Source organism: Aspergillus brasiliensis, assembly GCF_001889945.1.
Source record: "Aspergillus brasiliensis CBS 101740 unplaced genomic scaffold ASPBRscaffold_3, whole genome shotgun sequence".
Classification (NCBI taxonomy): domain Eukaryota; kingdom Fungi; phylum Ascomycota; class Eurotiomycetes; order Eurotiales; family Aspergillaceae; genus Aspergillus; species Aspergillus brasiliensis.
In genome coordinates, this window is record NW_027137444.1 from 1,556,545 (window position 1) to 1,573,258 (window position 16,714).

Genomic DNA, 16,714 nt, shown 5'->3' on the forward strand with positions numbered 1-16,714 from the left:
TGAAAAAGTACTATAGTATATACTCGGCCACTGCTCAAGCACTAAATCAGGGCGCTCAGCAATTGCTAATAAGTAGTCTGAGCGTATTATGAGACCGAATGAGCAATCAGCGCGACTTGCGATGAAATAAGCCATTTGGTCACAGTTTTTCTACCTCCAATCCTTACCCTTCCAATGCAACAGAGCCATCGGAAAAGCACTCACAGCCACAATCAAGGCAATGGCAATCCCGGTACTTCCCAGATACCCAACATTCTCCAACATTTGCGGAAACCTGATTTACTGTCAGTATACCAACAGCTTCCAAGACCGAAAGACTTACCAAAATGGTCCTATAAATCCCCACGTCTGTCGCACAAGTGTGATGAAAACGCCAACACTTGCTGCCTCTGATCGATAACAATCCACGGCGTACGTGAAGCTTACTGTAGTGACGATTTGGTTTCCAACAGCCCCGATAGTAACACCGACAAGCGGAGTGATATTCCACCGCGATGAAGCATGGTCCAGCTGGACAAGGAAGATAACAACGCCAACTATTGTCAGGACAATACCCGAATAGCTTATCCAGAGTCTAAACTCCGGTGCAACGGGCCGCTGCGTTTTCTTCTGCCGGTACAACATCCAACGGTCGGATAAGAATCCTCCGACCTGGTCGCCGAGTAGAGAGCCGAGGATCAACGAGAGATACTGCAGACCAACCTGCTCCGAATCAAGTCCGAATATCTCGGGGAAGAGCTGGGGCATCTCGATTGATGGGAGAATACCACCAAAGAGAAATATCATCGCATATGCGGCGGCTGGAATCATAACGCAGGGTCGAGTTGCCATGCTGAGGGGGCGTATAAAGTCCCATAATTCCAATGGTGCTGGATCAATGCGCTTCCAATTAAGGAATCGTTGGCGAAGGGTTGGGTTACTGACGTGACTATCAGCACTACCGCGGATGTATAGCGACTCTTGGCCGATGATCGAATATATGATGAGTTGAACGCCGTTGGTCTAGTACGGTTAGCATTCCACTATCATTACGGTGACACTGATACTGACGATGGCCAAAATCCAGTAGATCCACCTATATCCCACTCGGCTCGCAACGAATCCGAAAAGCAGAGGTGCAAGCGGCACACCTAAAGTCACCATGACGGCCCACACGCCCATACATCTTGCTCTATCTTTTTTGAAAAAGGTCTCGGCCACCACAGCACTGCCAATTGCAGCGGCGGGACTTATAAAGAAGGCAACAAGGGCCCGGCAAAATCCCATGGTCGCATATGACGGACTTTTGGCGCAGCCCACATTAGCAACCAGACTGCAGAGCAGCGAAAGCAGGAATATAGGACGTCGACCATAGCGGTTAGACAATGGCATCCAGAAAAGAGGCGCACCCCCGAGAATGGCAATGACTAGTGAAGTCAAATAGCTCGCTCTTTGTACGCTGACTCCAAGGTCTTCAGCTATCTCAACGAAGGCAGATTGGATTGCAGATGCCGTAAATGTGGCCATCATAGCATGGAATGCAACCAAAGCTAAGTTGATGATTTTCTGCACCGAGGAGACGTCAATAAATCCTCTTGGAGCTCAACTAGGCATAAAGCAGGACATACCTTCCATGTCGGCCAGTTATAGGGATCAGCATCAGTCATGTCCGGGATAGGATCCAAGTCCACTGTCCCATGTCTCTGAATCAAATATTGGCGATGGTCATCCGTCAGAGTATATGAGTCGGTATTTTTGAGATCTTCATTTGGGGACCGATCCAAGGCTTCTAAATCCTTGTCATCTCTTCTTTCGACGGCAGGATTCTCATCACCATCAACATCATTCACAACATGCTGATCGCCGGGCTTTTCCATCTTGTTATGTGGTCAAAGAAGAAGTGTCGAGAGAATACTCTAACGTTGATCGCCTCACTGATCTATGTTTACAGCCCAACCAAGCGCATTTAATATAGGAAAGGGTCCAAAGAGTTAGCCGACCTGCACCCCAAATTTGCAGACCCGCCAAGCTAATTTCCCCACAGTAAACTGCCGACCCCGGGGACCCTGCGACAACTGCTCTCGTCTGATTTGCCACGATGCTGGCTAACTATGCTTGATAATAACAGTGTCAGCCGGTACCATACCGCGGCTTTGATTGCGCCAATGCGCTAGGCCATCTGTGCTCGTATTCTCGGGTTATCCGATGTGTGGCCATCATCAACATCCGGTAAAGACCAAACCATACTACAAACAGAACAGTGAGCTGCTAAAGGATCCTTACGAATGAGATCATAAGGGACCTGAAAGAATATACCAAATCGAATTGCAATTTTGTACCCGGCGTGTGCCTGCACGAAGATTCCATGTACGGTAAGGCCTCCTGTCTCTGGGATATTTTTTCATTGGCTGTAAGGAAAATATGGTTTCGGGCAATTTTCATTTATGCTCGCACTAAACCCCCTTCTTGTACCCGCAAATGCGCTCTAACCATCAATGGCTCCCTGAGATCGCTAATCCCAACACTAATCAGTTCTGGGATGTCCCCACTGAATAAGCGCTTCCTTTGAGCCTGATTGTCGGCAAGTTCAAAGTTGAACTCCCGCAACAATGTGCTCATAAGTTTATAGATGTTGGTCATTGCAATGGTCTTCCCAATACATTGACGTCCCCCTAGACCAAAATGCATCAAAAGACTTCCCTTGGCGGCAATCTCAGGGTTCTCCCATCTGTATGGATCAAAGATATCATGATCGTCACCCCAGACGTCCGGATTGTGATGGAATGCATGGTTGCAGACAGCAATTGATGTCTGTGAGTATTGCACGCTCGTTAGCACAATCGTCGGCATCGTGGTGTCAGGGTATATGGTGGCTTACCCCTTGTGGTATATGCTGTCCGTCTATCATCACACCCATTGGATCCATCACCCTCCGGGCTAGGGGCATTGTGAAGACCGGAGTAATACGGAAATTCTCCTTTATGCAGTTGCGTAAGAATGGTAGGGCAGCCTCTGCGGCGGATACCGAATAAGCTGTCTCTCCGCATGTAAGAGGTGGTAGATTGGCCTCTATCTCCTTTACGCACTTCTCCATACACTGGGGGTTGTGAAGCAGATGGTAAAATAGCAGAGTTGTCGTGGCACTTGTGGTGTGTGTTCCTGCAATGCTGTAACTTCTTTCAGTAATTGGCAACCCGATAAATAAAGATTCACGAAAAAGAAAAGTGTAAGTGGGACGTACATAAACCCAAAGGCTTCAGTCTCAAGGTCCGTCTGTGTCAGATGCTCGCCAGTATCAGGATGCTTAGCCAAAATCAGATTAGTTAGGATATCCTTCCTATCTTCGCTTTTAGACATCCTGTCACCGTCGAAATCCCCCAATCTCCGTCGTACACACTCCGACGCGAGATCTGCACAAGCTTTGCGGCCAGCAAAGAGCTGTTGAAGGGGCTTGTAAGGGACAAGTGGGAGGTACTTCTTCAGTGTTGCCGTCATCGAAGGCCAGGCACCAGTAACAGCCGCAAGGAGACTATGCTCGATGACTGGCGGGACTCGCGTCTCATCATCCGTCTCCTGGACCCCAAATGATTGACTGAAGGCTAGTTCACCCAAGACGTCGATAACGTAATAATGCAGAGCCTTTTTGAGGTCAAATGCTCTATCATGAGAGCTATGTTCTTTGATCTTATCTCTCAGAATTCGAATATTCAAGTCCATGTATTGTTCCATTTCTTTCACGTAGCTCATCGAGAAGCCGTGAGACATATGGCGTCTGCGGATAGAATGTTGCTAATCATTTCATTAGGAAACGCCTCTAACAACTTCTAAAGTAGAACATAAGCAGACTCACTTCTTCATTACGCATACCAAATACATTCGGATGAGCTGCGCCGTATGCGTCATAGAACTCTGTTTTTGGCATGCCTCTTCCGCCCTTTTGATATATTGCTTGAATGGCGCCTTCGTGAGTAATGCTCAATTTGTCGGGTCCGTACCGAACAATTGGTCCATACTTTGCATGAAGCTCTGTTAAAGTATATGGTTGCTTGAGGGTCAGGAACTGGTAGGCCTGCCAGAGGTTGGTTAGGCATGCTAGGAATGGGCCGGGGTATTTGGCAAGGGGGTGTATATATCGCTGGTAGATAGAGTAGCCGATGACAGTGAGCGCAAGAAAAGAGATACCAGCGCTGGTCATGGAAACAGATGTAATGGTCTGTATGAGTATGGTCATTTTCAAAGTTATGCGGTATGATTGTTTTCGTTTTGACTAGAACGGTCAGAGTATTCTCGTGGATGGTTTGGCCTACTGTGTACTATGCTTCAATCCTGTTGCTCTTATAGGTCCTTCGTCTACAGGGCATCAATCCGGGGTTCATCATCATTATGCTCATCTGTAGCCGAGGTCAGTCATCTGAATAGCTTTCTCCAGTTGCATGCGTAGGCCATATCACTGACCATGTGAGGTGTTTCCATGTTTTAGCAGCCCGAAGGGGATAACTTCGGCAACGCTCGGGAAGCGCGAATCCGATTGGCCCAGAGGAAGTGAACGAGATCGGGTGGAGAACTTCCCCGCATTATCCAGAGCACCGAACTATCGATGAGATGAGAATGCTTGCTTTGATCCCCTCACTACGTACAATGCTATCAGCTGAGACAGCTGCTACCATGTCAAATCGTCCATACCGCAGGCGACGAACAGAGGTTGCCTGTTCGGAATGTCGATACCGGAAGTTAAAGGTATTCGTGAATCTAAACAGAGAGACAAGTCCGGATACAGAGAACTGACAATTGCTAGTGTGAGGGGACAAGGCCGATGTGTACAAGATGTCAGCATAGAGGCAGGGACTGCAAGTATCAGCAGCCTATGGAGTCAGGGACTCGACGTCCAACGGTGAAGAGGTCAAGCTGCATGCTATCATGGAGAAAATGAAAATTAATTCTGGTTGTATAGGAACCAGCAAGACTCATACCGCCGATTTGAGGTACTGGGGGACAGCGTACATCATAAACCTGAGCCGCAATCACGTTTATCGGGTTTATCACAGCTTGGGAGAACAGTGAATGAAGATACAAGTCTGGATGAGCTTGCCACACATGCTTTCTCTGAGACTTCCCTTGGCCACCTTCATTTTGGTAAGTAGTATTTCCGCACTATAACCAGCCAAGCTAACCTTCTAGGGCAGGTCCTAGTTCGAATTACGCTATGTTTAGACACATCTCAAACGCATTCGCTGAAATCGCTCTCGTACACCTTACATTGGGCGATAATGCACACACCGCTCAGCACTGCAGCACCTCGGAAGCAAGTATAAAATCAGCCAGTGGGAAAGCACCGAAAGGAAAGCATTTCTCAGTATCTCTGGAGGATATTCACGCTCTTCCGTCTAGAGATGAGGTACTGTATCTTATCAGTCGCTTCTCCACTACAATCGGTGAGATCCTTCCATATATCGACTATGGGAATTTGTTAGACACCTACGAGAAAGCCCTTCTTGAAAGACCCCCAAGATTTCAACGGGGCTTTTTGGCTCTTCTGAATATAGTTTGGGCGCATGCATCTGCATCCTTACAGCTTCCGGAAGCGGAACTGTTCTACAGCCATTGTGCGGGTCTTCTAGATCAGCGAACAGTGGAGAGACCCACTTTTGAGCTAGGTGAGTCTCTATCATGCTTCCAACGGTCTACTTTACCTAACAGCCATTCAGTTCAAGCGTTATTGCTCAAGTCTATTTACGAGCAGAACTATCAGAGATCTACATTGAGCTATACAACACATACAAATTGTGTTAGAGCATAATTACAGATGGGGTTTCATTGTGCCTCTGGTCGATATGCTCGTGATAAAACCCCTGAAAAGCTGCACAGACGATATGGATGGGGGTTCTGAACAATGATAGGTAGGTCCAGGTTACTTCTTATCTTTCTAGGTGACATGGAGCTTTGAGTGCCCTCGCACTTATGAGTACCATATTCAGCAAGATAATAAATCTGACACTCACTAGAATCATGGGATTGACCCAAGGGAGACCGTTCCTCATCCCTTACTCCATTGAGAAGACATGCGGGAAGAAACAACCCGAGATCTCAGGGAGTATAAGTTCTCTTTATGTGTTCCAGATGACGTTAGTACCCGCAAAATATACAGGAAAGCATACACTTACAGTGACAAGGTCATCTAACACACTCCTAGACCAAATAATTGAAACACTGTACGATCAGAATCTAGACTCGGGCCAGTCCCTTGATATACATACAATCATCAGCAAGCGTGATGATTTACACTTCCAGATCGCCCAATGGGCCGACAGCCTTGCGGATTGCACTGCTCTGCTCCCGAGTGAAGAGTTACTGAAACAATCAGCGTTGCCAGATACTCGCTACGCAGTACAAATTCTCCTATGTATACAATATCATAGACTGAAACTGACCATCAACTTTCCTCTGATCATGAAGCTCCCAGAGCTTAACTCAACTGAATCTATTGGAAAGCGTGCCGGGGAATATATTCAGCACGTACGTCCCCAGGTACTCCAAAATGACTGGGTCGCAGTACAAGAAGTGCGGTATTTAATATCACACATCTCTACACTCCCGGGATTCATCGACATGTTTGCATCATGGTATACATGCAATTACACAAGTTTGTATTCTCCAAACGAAGCCCACCCCATAAAACAATACTCTAACATATATTTAGTCTTTACGGTCATCCTCCACTGTTTAGCACTATTTCTCGTCCGCCAGCACTACCCCCGAAGCTCTGAGCCCGACTCACCTCAGATACGCCAAGAAATAAAAGCCTGCCTCCTTAACATGAGAAATAACAGGAGAGGAATTATTGTGAGCCAGAAGGCAGACTACTGTATTCAAAGGCTACTTGTGGTCTTGGATGCCCTTGGTATGCCAACCCTACCACCTATACACATTGTGAAGAGTCTTGCTTACTGAAATTTCTGCAGATAAAGAGTCTCAGAAGGACTCAAGTAATCCGCTAGACACATTGACTACTGATTTCATTTTCCAGCATATCAAGCTCCCAACCGAAGATTTTCTCAAGCAGTGTAGTCGACACGAAGAGTCAGAGCAGGCTCGATTGTTCCTGGGTATCTTTTCGAGCATTCCACTCTGCGAATAGATTTCCATTTTCGTCACTGTCAGTATAGTGTACTGCGATGTTCAATCTCGTTAATATATTGGAACTTCTTCGAAAGAAAAGCTGCAGACCTATAGCAATCTAAATGAGGACATGACATCTCTTAGCTACTAGTAATTCTCTTCCGTGGGGCATCAATGGTAAAAGGTAAATCATATTCCACCAGTATGTTATCACTGTCGTTATCCCTGTAGTTTCCGACACTCGACCGTGTCTGAACTTACTGCTATATCATTGTACTAATGGAGCTAACAAGCCCCGAGTATTGTTATATAAACATGAAAACCCGAATACCATTATGAAATGAGCCCACCAGATGATTCATTAGCCTTCTCCGAGGCAGAATTCGCTGCGGTCAACTTGTTGACCCTCTCACACGTTTCACATTTGTTCTGGCTTCGAGCCACAACTACCCTGCGCTCTAGAACCGTAATTCGCTGATCAGAAATGTGGCTCTTGAGTTTATAGTCATCGATCTCCTTCTTATACTTATGTTCTTGTTGTTCAAGGGATTGGATTGTCTGGAGATGTTTCTTAACCTCCTCTTGTGCGGACTCCAGCTTCGCGGTCTTATCTGAGTTGAGCTTCTTGAGATCCTCAAGCTGGCTTTGCAGCGAATTGATGACTTTCTCTTGGTCAAGTGTCTTGAAGAATACGGTTTCATACTTCCAAGTGATCGATTTGAGGAACTGTATCTCCGGTGGGAGTGAGGGACTCGTGGGCTCAGTCGCTTTTCTAGAAATCCTATCATGACTTTGGTATTTCTCTTCACTTCTTGAACTTGGTGTCGTGCTTTTTCGTCCTGATATGAGACCTGTAGTGGGGACTTTATTGGTGGACATGTCCGTCTAGAATGTCAGTAAGCTTAGCACGTGGCTGGTGGGGATTCGACCTACGTTGGGGTGAGCGTCAGGCTCTACAGTAGTCTCCTGAGCACTAGGTCTGTCTACCTCTGCTTCAGGAGCATTGTTTGCTTCATCGATCACAATAGTCTCGATGTCATCCAGTCTTTCTTCACGAGGTAGACTGGGCCCCTGAAGGGTCTCTTCGTCTGAGTCTTGTTCATAATCAGAAGAGCTATCTTCATCTGTGTTTCCATTCTGATCCGTTTCATCCACCTCCGCAGCTGTCCTGTTTTGCTTCATTGGACGATTTCCTGGCGCACTTCCGTCGGGCAGTGAACGCTTATTGGCCCTGGTTCGTAGCGTTAAGATGCCGGCTGCAGGAGGATCCGGAGGGGTATCACGATTTGACTTAGAATTGGTGAGACAAGTGTCAATACGGGAGTAGATTGAGGCATACATACAATGTTAGTTGCTCGTCTTCTTTCTAAGCTCATCACCTATCACAGAAATTAGATGAGACGTGGCAGTGATACAACGATAAGACATACGGAATGGGCCTTCATAAGAGCGTTATAGCTCCTATGGGGGAAGAATTGCTGCGTCAAGTTAGTATGCCATGACGGTTAGAGAGAGCGGGCGATAGATAGAAAAAGAAAAAGGAAGCAGCTATGCACACCTTGTTGAACTGCCTCCAGGGCATGTGACTGTATAACGACCGCAGATCCCAGAGGCGCTGTCGTTCTTCATCATTCCAGAGGCCACCGGTCTTCATGCGTGCTCTGGGCTTTCTGGCTTTGCGTGTAAAGACTGGCATGAGGAGGATGGTGGTAACAACAAATGAATGGACAAGCTTCAGGATATGGAGACGCAGGTATTTATATGTTGACTTGACGGCAAGAGCGAAGGGGATGGCAGGAATGATGTCTCACTAGGAATTCAGAGGCGGTGTAGATAACAACGGCTTTCGACGAGGCTGGATCAGAAATGAAGTAGGCTTAAAAAAGCAGGAACCTGTATTGGCGAGATGGGAAAAAGGAGATAGGTTACGCGGTAGCAAGTTTCCTGACGTCAAAGCCCGCGTTCCACTGCCGTGTGTGAACTACCTCTAGTTAGTTTCGCTCCCACCTCTGATTTGAAGTAGAGTTTTGGAATACTGAACCAAACTATGAGATTGTTCTAGGCAGACATATATCTCAGGCAACATTTGTTATCACAATGGCGCATTAGCAAAAGTACACTAAAGGAGCAATGCGGCGCAGCGAAGGTGCATCCGAAGCGTCGTTAGCCTCGTGCCAGCGGACGGCGGATGCACAGCAGTTGGCTTTCACCCCCTGCGCAAGCCAAATGACAATCATGGAAACTTGCATAAGCGCGGTGATTAGACCTCATCCATGCATTAGAGGGTTTCAGAGGGTGGAGTCACACCGCTGAGAGCACTCAGCCTTGCGGGCACAGGATTGCGGTCACAGCCTGGTAAACAAAGCTGGAATCTTATGAAGCCAGCAATGGTCCTCGGGTGGAAACTTCCACGCGTGTACTTGGCAGATAACAGGATCCTGAATTGTTGTGCAAAGGGCGGCATCCAAGAATACATGGCTCTGAAAGAGATTTGGTGTAACAGGGTTGCCGACGTCTAGCACACAGCAAAAATAAGCACTTATGAAAGCCTGAAAATATTTTGCGGTTTATTCAGTCACTCAATCATGAATCAATAGAGAATCGTCAAATTTCATACGTAGTTTCTTCATATTATGGCTTACGCAGAAAGGGTACGCTGTCCAATGATTCATGATAACGAGATATCAGTTCAAGTCAATATTCATTCTACTGTAGGCTGTTGAGTCTGTTTACCCCTGAATATGTCCAGGTAGCCCTCAAAGGCTTACCTGGATTTTCTGATCTGAACTACCTGCTTCTCCATGATGTCGTTCTATCTTTCGAACCCCAATCTTCATACGGCAGTCTTGCAAATGATGGATCACATCGCTCTACATTATAGTACATCTTATAGATTGAATTGAGATTATAGCGTACCACCCGCAGAGTGTCTCATTGAGAAGGCCCCCCCAAGTAAAATGTCTAATTCTCATGTCTGACCACATATTTAGAAACTGCTATAGACATCTTCAACCAGTAGTATTGGCACGCAGAAGCCGCAAAGTATTCGAATGACCCCGTCGGACTGCTGAAGAAATAACATCTGCTCCATCAGTATCGCATAGTTTCCGATGACTCCATAGCCCAGCAACATCCGGACTAGATCGTAGTAACCCTGATAGACTGTTTGCAAAAGCGGCGTGCGATTATTTGCATTTTATTTGAGAGAAAGAGCATCATGCCTCATGAGATGACTGGTCCTAGCCATATCAGCTCTTACCAAAGGGGCGTGACCTTAAGAGTCTCAAATCTAGTGTGAGCGCCTCTTCCTAGGCTCAACTGCTTCAACACATCATCTCCTAGAAGAGATCCCGCCATCGGGGGCCAATCTCATTCATGCGACTCTCGCTCCATGCTTGCTGTCTACGAGGTGTGACTATTCTCCTTCTCCTGTTGAATACAGCATGTTGAATGGGCCTAGCTTTGTCGTAATCGATTTTTATGTCTGCACCATCCTTGATGAGTTGTGAGACGATAGAATCATGACCAAATTTTGTAGCCCGAGCAAGTGGAGTCCAACCTGCGTTATCTTTCAGATTGACGTCCACATCGTGGCAGATGAGGTAATCTACCAGATCTGTGTATCCCTTCCCAGCGGCCCAAGTTAGAATTGTACAATCATCGCGACCAATTCCCGTCTTGCACCTTGAGTTCGGGTCGAGCCCCTTATCAATTAGAACACGGACCAACTTGGGGTCATCATCTTCGATTGCTGAGAGTAGCACAGACTCAATTTTGCATCGATCCTTTGCCAGGTCAATGTCAAGAAAATAACTGACTACTTCCATGTGCCGGTTCTCAAGTGCATAGAGACGCGCAGTATCCCCTTCATGATCAACGGCTTCCACATCAGCTCCCTCCTCAACAAGAAGCTTTACCGTAGATGTATGACCAGATGCGGCTGCCACGATTAGACTAGTTTGTGACTTTGTATTTCTGGCCTCCAGGTCTGCACCTTGCTTTATGAGGAGATTGACCGTTTCTGTATGTCCTCTACTAGAAGCCAACAGAAGCAGTTCTCCTTTGACGCGCGGGTTTCTATTCGCGTTAAGTCTTTTCTGACGTAGCAGCATGCTCACTGTACCAGCATGGCCTCTTTCAACGGCGTAGTGTAAGGGGGTGAAGTCTTGCAGATCGAGTGTGTTGATGTCGCAAAAGTCCAGTAGTCGGGAGACCATATCAGTATACCCTTGCTTACAAGCATAGTGCAGGGCTGGCAGCAGCTCCCCAGTAAGCGGTAAATTACAAATGCGTCGGATGTGGTCTGAAAACTGCATCGTAAGTTCGAAAAGTGGCATGTGGTGTTCCCTGACTGCCCATCCGAACATAGCTTGCAAGTGCGACAGTTGCGACCGACCATTTGCTTTCCATGGATGGAGGCCCCAGCTTTCATTAGATGTTAAGGCCAATTGTTCGAACATCTCCCACAGAGGATCTTGCACTGAGAAATAATTGGTATGTGTCGTCCAGTGACTTCGTGCATAGGTCAAAAACCGATAGTGCGCCAAAGGCGGCGACGGCACAGTACGGAGTGGAGGCGACGGTAGTGAGAAAGGTAATCTGCGTTTTAGCCTCGATGGCAAAAGGTATCCGATAAGCCGAAAGCCTGGGACATTCTTTGGAAGTAAGTCTCTACTACGCATATTCCATTTCGCCACTTCCTTTCTTGTCTTAGCAAGATGAAGGTGGAAATCAGAAAACGAAAGATACGTGATGCAAAGACGTCCACAAATCTGGTTCCCTGAGCGGACGGATGCTGGGAACTGGAGCAGATATGCATCGAGACTGCTGTCAAGGTACTGGCAGATTGATGGGTGTGCAAAGCGTGCACAGCTATCAACAGGGTCTAAAACGATGAGGTTTGCGCACCAACCCAAGATAAAGTCACACCGTGGAATCTTTTCCGGATCCCAAACTTTGTCGTTCAAGTCCAATGCCACTGCCTCCCGCAGCTCTTCGCAATGAAGCGGCCGAGCACTGAAGCGAACCCAGACAAGTGCTCTCATAGCACGAGGGTCGTGGCAGTTTATCCTCTTCACACAGCGCTGGTATGTTTCCTCAAGGCCTTTTGGTAAGGTTGCCAAAGCGGAGCGTATGTCTTGCTCCGTGGCACACGTATACCATATTATCTCGATTTGGAGATACACCCACAGAAACCTGCACTCTATCAGTAAAGGTTGCACATAATGTAGCATTTATAAGCCGACTTTACATTCCGGAAGACTCTTGCAGTAAGATATTTTCCATATCCCTGATAAGCAGATTGTCCTCTGTCAGCTGTTGGAGCATCATTCGGTCTGAAATGCTTTCTCTAATGTAGACCTGAATATCCTGTAACACATTGCAAGTTGTAGAAATTTCAGGTACATTTGGAAGGTATGTCGAGACGCTTGTGCCTCCCACAAAGTACTCTCTGCTGAATATGAGTAGCCGTGGACCTACAGCGTTACTCCCGCCGGTTCGGAATAGTGATCGAAAGTAAGTAAGAAGACGCCTTGCGTCTGTCTGTTCTAGCGCGTCAAGGCCATCTATTACATAGGTAGCATTTGACACATCAGAATACAGACTGGCAAATAAGTCCTCCAGGTCATCTATATCGGGGACTTCTCTTTCGCCTCCGAAGTATTTCTGCAGCATTCTTTGGCCGTTCTCAGAAAATTGCTGGGTCTGCTTGATGAGAAATTCGGTCAGTTGCCGTATGAAGCTCGAGAGCAACTGAGATGGATCCGACGCATATTGCTCGTCGCAGTAAAAGAAGATAATGGGCGCATGGGGTTGCAATGGTTTGCTCCGCGCTTCTTCAATTGCGGTGGATCTGAAAAGCCATCAGTACAAGGCCATCCTTGGTCATACAAAACACGCTACTCACGCAACAATGGATTTCCCAGAGCCGACTATGGAATTGTAAGTGAGCAATATCATACATAGGAGAGCCAGAGGGAACTTACTTTTACCAGAGCACCATAGCCAAGGATAGGTCCTGCCAGAAAACCAAGACTGGAATTCTGGGTGATCTAAGAACCACTGTGTAGTGCCAAGGAGTCTCTTCCGCGATATCCTCTGATGTACTCTTTCATGGTCATAGCATGTGATACGCTCCAGAAAATCGTCATCAAAAGAGGTTCCTAGGCCAACGCATGAGCTTTCCGGGTCGAAACATGCTGACCCGGTATTTACTTACTCGTCTTGCTTATCCAGTTAGTTGACAATGGCTCGCTCCGAGAAGGATCATTACCAACCTGCCCTGGTGCCGCGACTTGTCAGTACTCATGGATTGAAATTCCCGGAGTATCATATACAGGCACTTGCACTCACATTCCAGACTCAACGCGGCAAAAGGGGTCTCCACAACAGAATGCCTCGGAATCACAGCGAGAAGTTCCTTCGCGTATGCAGCCGCCGTCAAGGAGGCATAGCCTTGCCAGTCTTTCTTCTTGTGCGCATCAGCGTAGTCGCATATTCCGCGGATAACAAGGCAGGGGAAGTTATCCATCAATCCAGCAGCTTCCATCTCGAAGCACAGAATGTCGTACTTCTTTGCAATCTTATCCCGAAGCTTTCCGTCTTTGATGACCTTGTTACCCGATGCAATCAAGCCGTAATGAATTCCACAGGCCTGATCTAGACTCGTGTTCTCCCTGTTGGGCGCATCTTCCGAAGATTGCGGATATCCAAAAGTAGCCACCATACCAGGCTTTTCTGCAAGAACCTTCGAGACCAACTCTGAAACCCCGTTCGGCTTTTGCAAATGTGCAGCCTGGAGTCTAGAGATTGCGGTCAGCAATACGGTAGGTGGTTTATTCAACATCCCCGTGTGCTCCCATTCACCCCCATCGATCGCCTTTCCATAGTCATATTGTATCACTCCTCCGTACTCACGAGAGGGCTTGCTCACGACAACATCCCCGAGCTGGACCCCAGCGTCACGCACCCCTCCGCCCACTCCGACCATCAGTCCGAACCGAAGCGATGGGAAGCTAATGCGGACTTCAGTAGCCACAGAAGCTGCAGAATTGGTCCCGTAAACACCAGCCGGCAGACAAGCGATCACAACGCGATGGCCATGGAAGACACCGAAAGTATATGTGTTGTTGTCGTAAGGCTTGGCGGGCAGGTCGGGCAGGCGCTCGTCCAGCAGCGCTTCGGCGGCTGCCATTTCCACGGGCAATGCGCAGATCCAAGCCACGGTGAAGTCTTCATGATGGAGAGGGGGATTTGGAGGGCCCATTTACTTGATTCCAGACAGATTGTATCTCACTTAATGGGGACGGGTGGTCTTGGTAGTGGGTGGGATGAGTGGAATGAGTGGAAGGATTGATGGAGGTCGAAGATTGGCGAAAATCAGGCGCGCAAGGCTGCATTATCTGAGTGGCTAATGACAGGGATTGACGTGGCAGCAAAAGCCATCGCATTGAGCTTTTTATATTTCTCACTTGGCCCGTGAAAGAATTCTACAATTGCAGAACTGCAAACAGAAGTTGAATTGGCGCGATAGATGAGTAGGATACAACAGAAAATGTGGCATAGCAGCTATCAGAACCCTGAAAGCGTTTTACGTGCCTGTTACTCTTTCAAAGTGCCCATGAAGTAGGAGGACCTCGCTGACAGATAGAGCCTGGGTTATAGATAGCGTAGATCCAATAAGTAGTCGTGGTGATGTACATTGAGTGGAAATTCATTGTACTAATTGGTGGTACATATTCAGGCTCCATACTATTTTGCATCGGTCGCTATTGTCTCTTGTAGTGAACGAATCTCTTCCAGCAACGCTTGCCCACCATTCTCTAGCAAAAGCCGAGCGACAGTAGCACCCAGTGCTTCAGCATCCTCGTCTGTTCCCACTTCCGCTGTCGTCCGTTCGGATAGCAGAGTCGTCCCATGGGGATGGATGATAGTACCATGTAGTTGCAATTGGGCTGCCGAAGAAGCTGTCGGTGCTTGTTCAATAGTGCAATGCACTGCAACGGGAGACGAGCAGCCACCCTGAAGTGTGCGCAGCATTGAACGCTCTGCCAGACAGATCCGTCGGGTAAGCAGATCTTCGATTTTTCGAACCATGGTCTCTGTCTGGGTGTCCTGCTTGCGGATTTCAATGCCCAGGGCACCCTGGCCGACAGCGTACGGGAATTCCGAGGGAGGCAAGCGTTTAGTAATGCGATCCTCGAGGTTAATGCGTACCATCCCGGCTGTGGCCAGAATAATGGCCGAAAATGGACCTTCTGGGTCATCTAGCTTCCGTAGTCGGGTTCCGCTGCCATGTCAAGTCAGATAAGAGCCAAGAACTAGTGATAAGACGAGCAGTTCTCTTACAGATTCCCACGGCATTCCTCCACTTTCAAGTGAGGGTATCTGTGTCGAAGTAAAGCTTTCCGCCTAGTGGAACTAGTGCCCACCACGGAGCCCGGGGGCAATTGACTCAAATCCGTATACTGCGACCGCAGCCCCTCCTTCATCACCAACGCATCGGCGGGATCTTCCCGATAAACAATAGCTCCCAGTGTGCAGTTCTCTGGTAGGTGTGTCGGCATGTCTTTGAGGCAATGCACCAGGAGGTCCAGCTCTCCTGCGCACAGCTTAGTCTCCATCTCTTCGGTCCAAATGTTCTTTGCTGCATCGGATGGCCCAGCAAACTTCAGAAAGGGGGTGCTCTTGTCCGCATCACCACGCACCACCACTGTTTGCCAGGGAAATTGCACTCCGGGGTGAGCACGGCTTAATTCCTTGGAGACGTGTTCCGCTTGTACCAATGCCAGCTTGGAGTTGCGGGTGCCCAAGCGCAGCTCCTGTACTGTGGGGGCTGTGTTTGACATTTCGCAGTACACTTATCAAAAAGGAAAGAGAATGTATGTTTTGTATATGACAATTAGTCCCTGTGAAGTTGGGAAACGCAGGTTCCAGTTCACCAATGACCAAATTTGGCCAGAATTAAATGACTAAGGAATAAGCGCTTGTATGTTTTGAGACTAGTGGTCCATAGTTGAGGCCTGAGAAGAACATGGTTTATGGCCTTGGTTTCTAAAGCATCCGAACACAGCAAGCTTGAATAATTGTTACTGTTGCATGGGTTTAATGTAGGTCATGCGATCCAGGTAGCATATCCAATTTAGCTGTTACGCGACCCAATACTGAAATTTCAGTTCATCACCCGGCGATATATATTCAAAATGACGCCACATCCTGTTCGTGCAAAAGCAGGCACAAGTAGCCATCATCTACTAGCAGATTTCGACGAAGACATGGCAGATAATATTGTAATAGGAACATAGTACATACACACTGATTGAGAAGGGGGAAGCGAATGCGATCATCTGTATATGAGCTGATCACTACGGATATAGTTAAGTTGTCTCCGCTCCGAAGACTGGCAACTCCTATTCGTTTCGTCTTGTTTGTCGTTTAGTACTGAGTAGATTAGAAGTAACCAATGCTCAAACTCGCTGATTCCTGGTCCGTCCCTGATCAGGCCATCACTAAGAAGTGGGAAAGGGTATAGAGCTACTAGACTACTTGGCTCACCGAGGTTTCTAGCGTTCTTGGATAGGTTGTCTGATCGTTACAATACATCCAGTAATACTAGTTT

The 16,714-nt window shown here is 47.5% G+C and overlaps 6 protein-coding genes across 6 annotated transcripts; 2 read left to right on the top strand and 4 right to left on the bottom strand.

Moving 5' to 3' along the window:
- Positions 1 to 318: 318 nt before the first annotated feature.
- ASPBRDRAFT_119735 (uncharacterized protein) lies at positions 319 to 4,210 on the bottom strand (the record flags this gene model as incomplete). The annotated part of the gene is made up of 7 exons (XM_067617284.1): positions 319 to 1,002; positions 1,051 to 1,545; positions 1,608 to 1,856; positions 2,452 to 2,790; positions 2,858 to 3,146; positions 3,221 to 3,768; positions 3,830 to 4,210. 7 exons carry the CDS (start codon positions 4,208 to 4,210, stop codon positions 319 to 321), a joined length of 2,985 nt encoding a protein of 994 aa, XP_067481904.1.
- Positions 4,211 to 4,694: 484 nt separating this feature from the next.
- ASPBRDRAFT_27670 (fungal specific transcription factor domain-containing protein) lies at positions 4,695 to 5,873 on the top strand (the record flags this gene model as incomplete). The annotated part of the gene is made up of 4 exons (XM_067622415.1): positions 4,695 to 4,870; positions 4,931 to 5,112; positions 5,163 to 5,633; positions 5,770 to 5,873. 4 exons carry the CDS (start codon positions 4,695 to 4,697, stop codon positions 5,871 to 5,873), a joined length of 933 nt encoding a protein of 310 aa, XP_067481905.1.
- Positions 5,548 to 7,271, top strand: ASPBRDRAFT_457454 (fungal specific transcription factor domain-containing protein). Its single transcript, XM_067625480.1, has 6 exons — positions 5,548 to 5,633; positions 5,685 to 5,876; positions 5,982 to 6,101; positions 6,150 to 6,619; positions 6,677 to 6,877; positions 6,939 to 7,271. Exons 2-6 carry the CDS (start codon positions 5,854 to 5,856, stop codon positions 7,112 to 7,114), a joined length of 990 nt encoding a protein of 329 aa, XP_067481906.1. The 5' UTR covers positions 5,548 to 5,633; positions 5,685 to 5,853; the 3' UTR covers positions 7,115 to 7,271.
- On the bottom strand, positions 7,260 to 9,141 carry ASPBRDRAFT_39846 (uncharacterized protein). The gene is made up of 5 exons (XM_067624228.1): positions 8,654 to 9,141; positions 8,526 to 8,573; positions 8,439 to 8,474; positions 8,029 to 8,385; positions 7,260 to 7,980 (listed from the first exon to the last, which is right to left on the bottom strand). Exons 1-5 carry the CDS (start codon positions 8,789 to 8,791, stop codon positions 7,429 to 7,431), a joined length of 1,131 nt encoding a protein of 376 aa, XP_067481907.1. The 5' UTR covers positions 8,792 to 9,141; the 3' UTR covers positions 7,260 to 7,428.
- Positions 9,142 to 10,433: 1,292 nt separating this feature from the next.
- Positions 10,434 to 14,427, bottom strand: ASPBRDRAFT_72986 (uncharacterized protein; the record flags this gene model as incomplete). Its single annotated transcript, XM_067629198.1, has 7 exons — positions 13,450 to 14,427; positions 13,316 to 13,378; positions 13,083 to 13,259; positions 13,004 to 13,028; positions 12,347 to 12,949; positions 11,214 to 12,291; positions 10,434 to 11,093 (listed from the first exon to the last, which is right to left on the bottom strand). Exons 1-7 carry the CDS (start codon positions 14,360 to 14,362, stop codon positions 10,434 to 10,436), a joined length of 3,519 nt encoding a protein of 1,172 aa, XP_067481908.1. The 5' UTR covers positions 14,363 to 14,427.
- A 160-nt stretch (positions 14,428 to 14,587) lies between these two features.
- On the bottom strand, positions 14,588 to 16,015 carry ASPBRDRAFT_146826 (uncharacterized protein). Its single transcript, XM_067619261.1, has 2 exons — positions 15,445 to 16,015; positions 14,588 to 15,385 (listed from the first exon to the last, which is right to left on the bottom strand). Exons 1-2 carry the CDS (start codon positions 15,942 to 15,944, stop codon positions 14,848 to 14,850), a joined length of 1,038 nt encoding a protein of 345 aa, XP_067481909.1. The 5' UTR covers positions 15,945 to 16,015; the 3' UTR covers positions 14,588 to 14,847.
- Positions 16,016 to 16,714: the final 699 nt, after the last annotated feature.

Bases quoted from the DNA above. Each gene is read 5' to 3' on its own strand.
- ASPBRDRAFT_457454 (XM_067625480.1), top strand. From the start codon at position 5,854: ATGGGGGTTCTGAACAATGATAG. The intron at 5,877-5,981 runs GTAGGTCCAGGT...GACACTCACTAG, and splicing joins GGGGTTCTGAACAATGATAG to AATCATGGGATTGACCCAAG. The intron at 6,878-6,938 runs GTATGCCAACCC...AAATTTCTGCAG, and splicing joins TGTGGTCTTGGATGCCCTTG to ATAAAGAGTCTCAGAAGGAC.
- ASPBRDRAFT_39846 (XM_067624228.1), bottom strand. From the start codon at position 8,791: ATGCCAGTCTTTACACGCAAAGCCAGAAAGCCCAGAGCACGCATGAAG. The intron at 8,386-8,438 runs GTATGTATGCCT...ACCAATTCTAAG, and splicing joins GAAGACGAGCAACTAACATT to TCAAATCGTGATACCCCTCC. The intron at 7,981-8,028 runs GTAGGTCGAATC...CTGACATTCTAG, and splicing joins AGCCTGACGCTCACCCCAAC to ACGGACATGTCCACCAATAA.
- ASPBRDRAFT_146826 (XM_067619261.1), bottom strand. From the start codon at position 15,944: ATGTCAAACACAGCCCCCACAGTACAGGAGCTGCGCTTGGGCACCCGC. The intron at 15,386-15,444 runs GTAAGAGAACTG...TTGACATGGCAG, and splicing joins GAGGAATGCCGTGGGAATCT to CGGAACCCGACTACGGAAGC.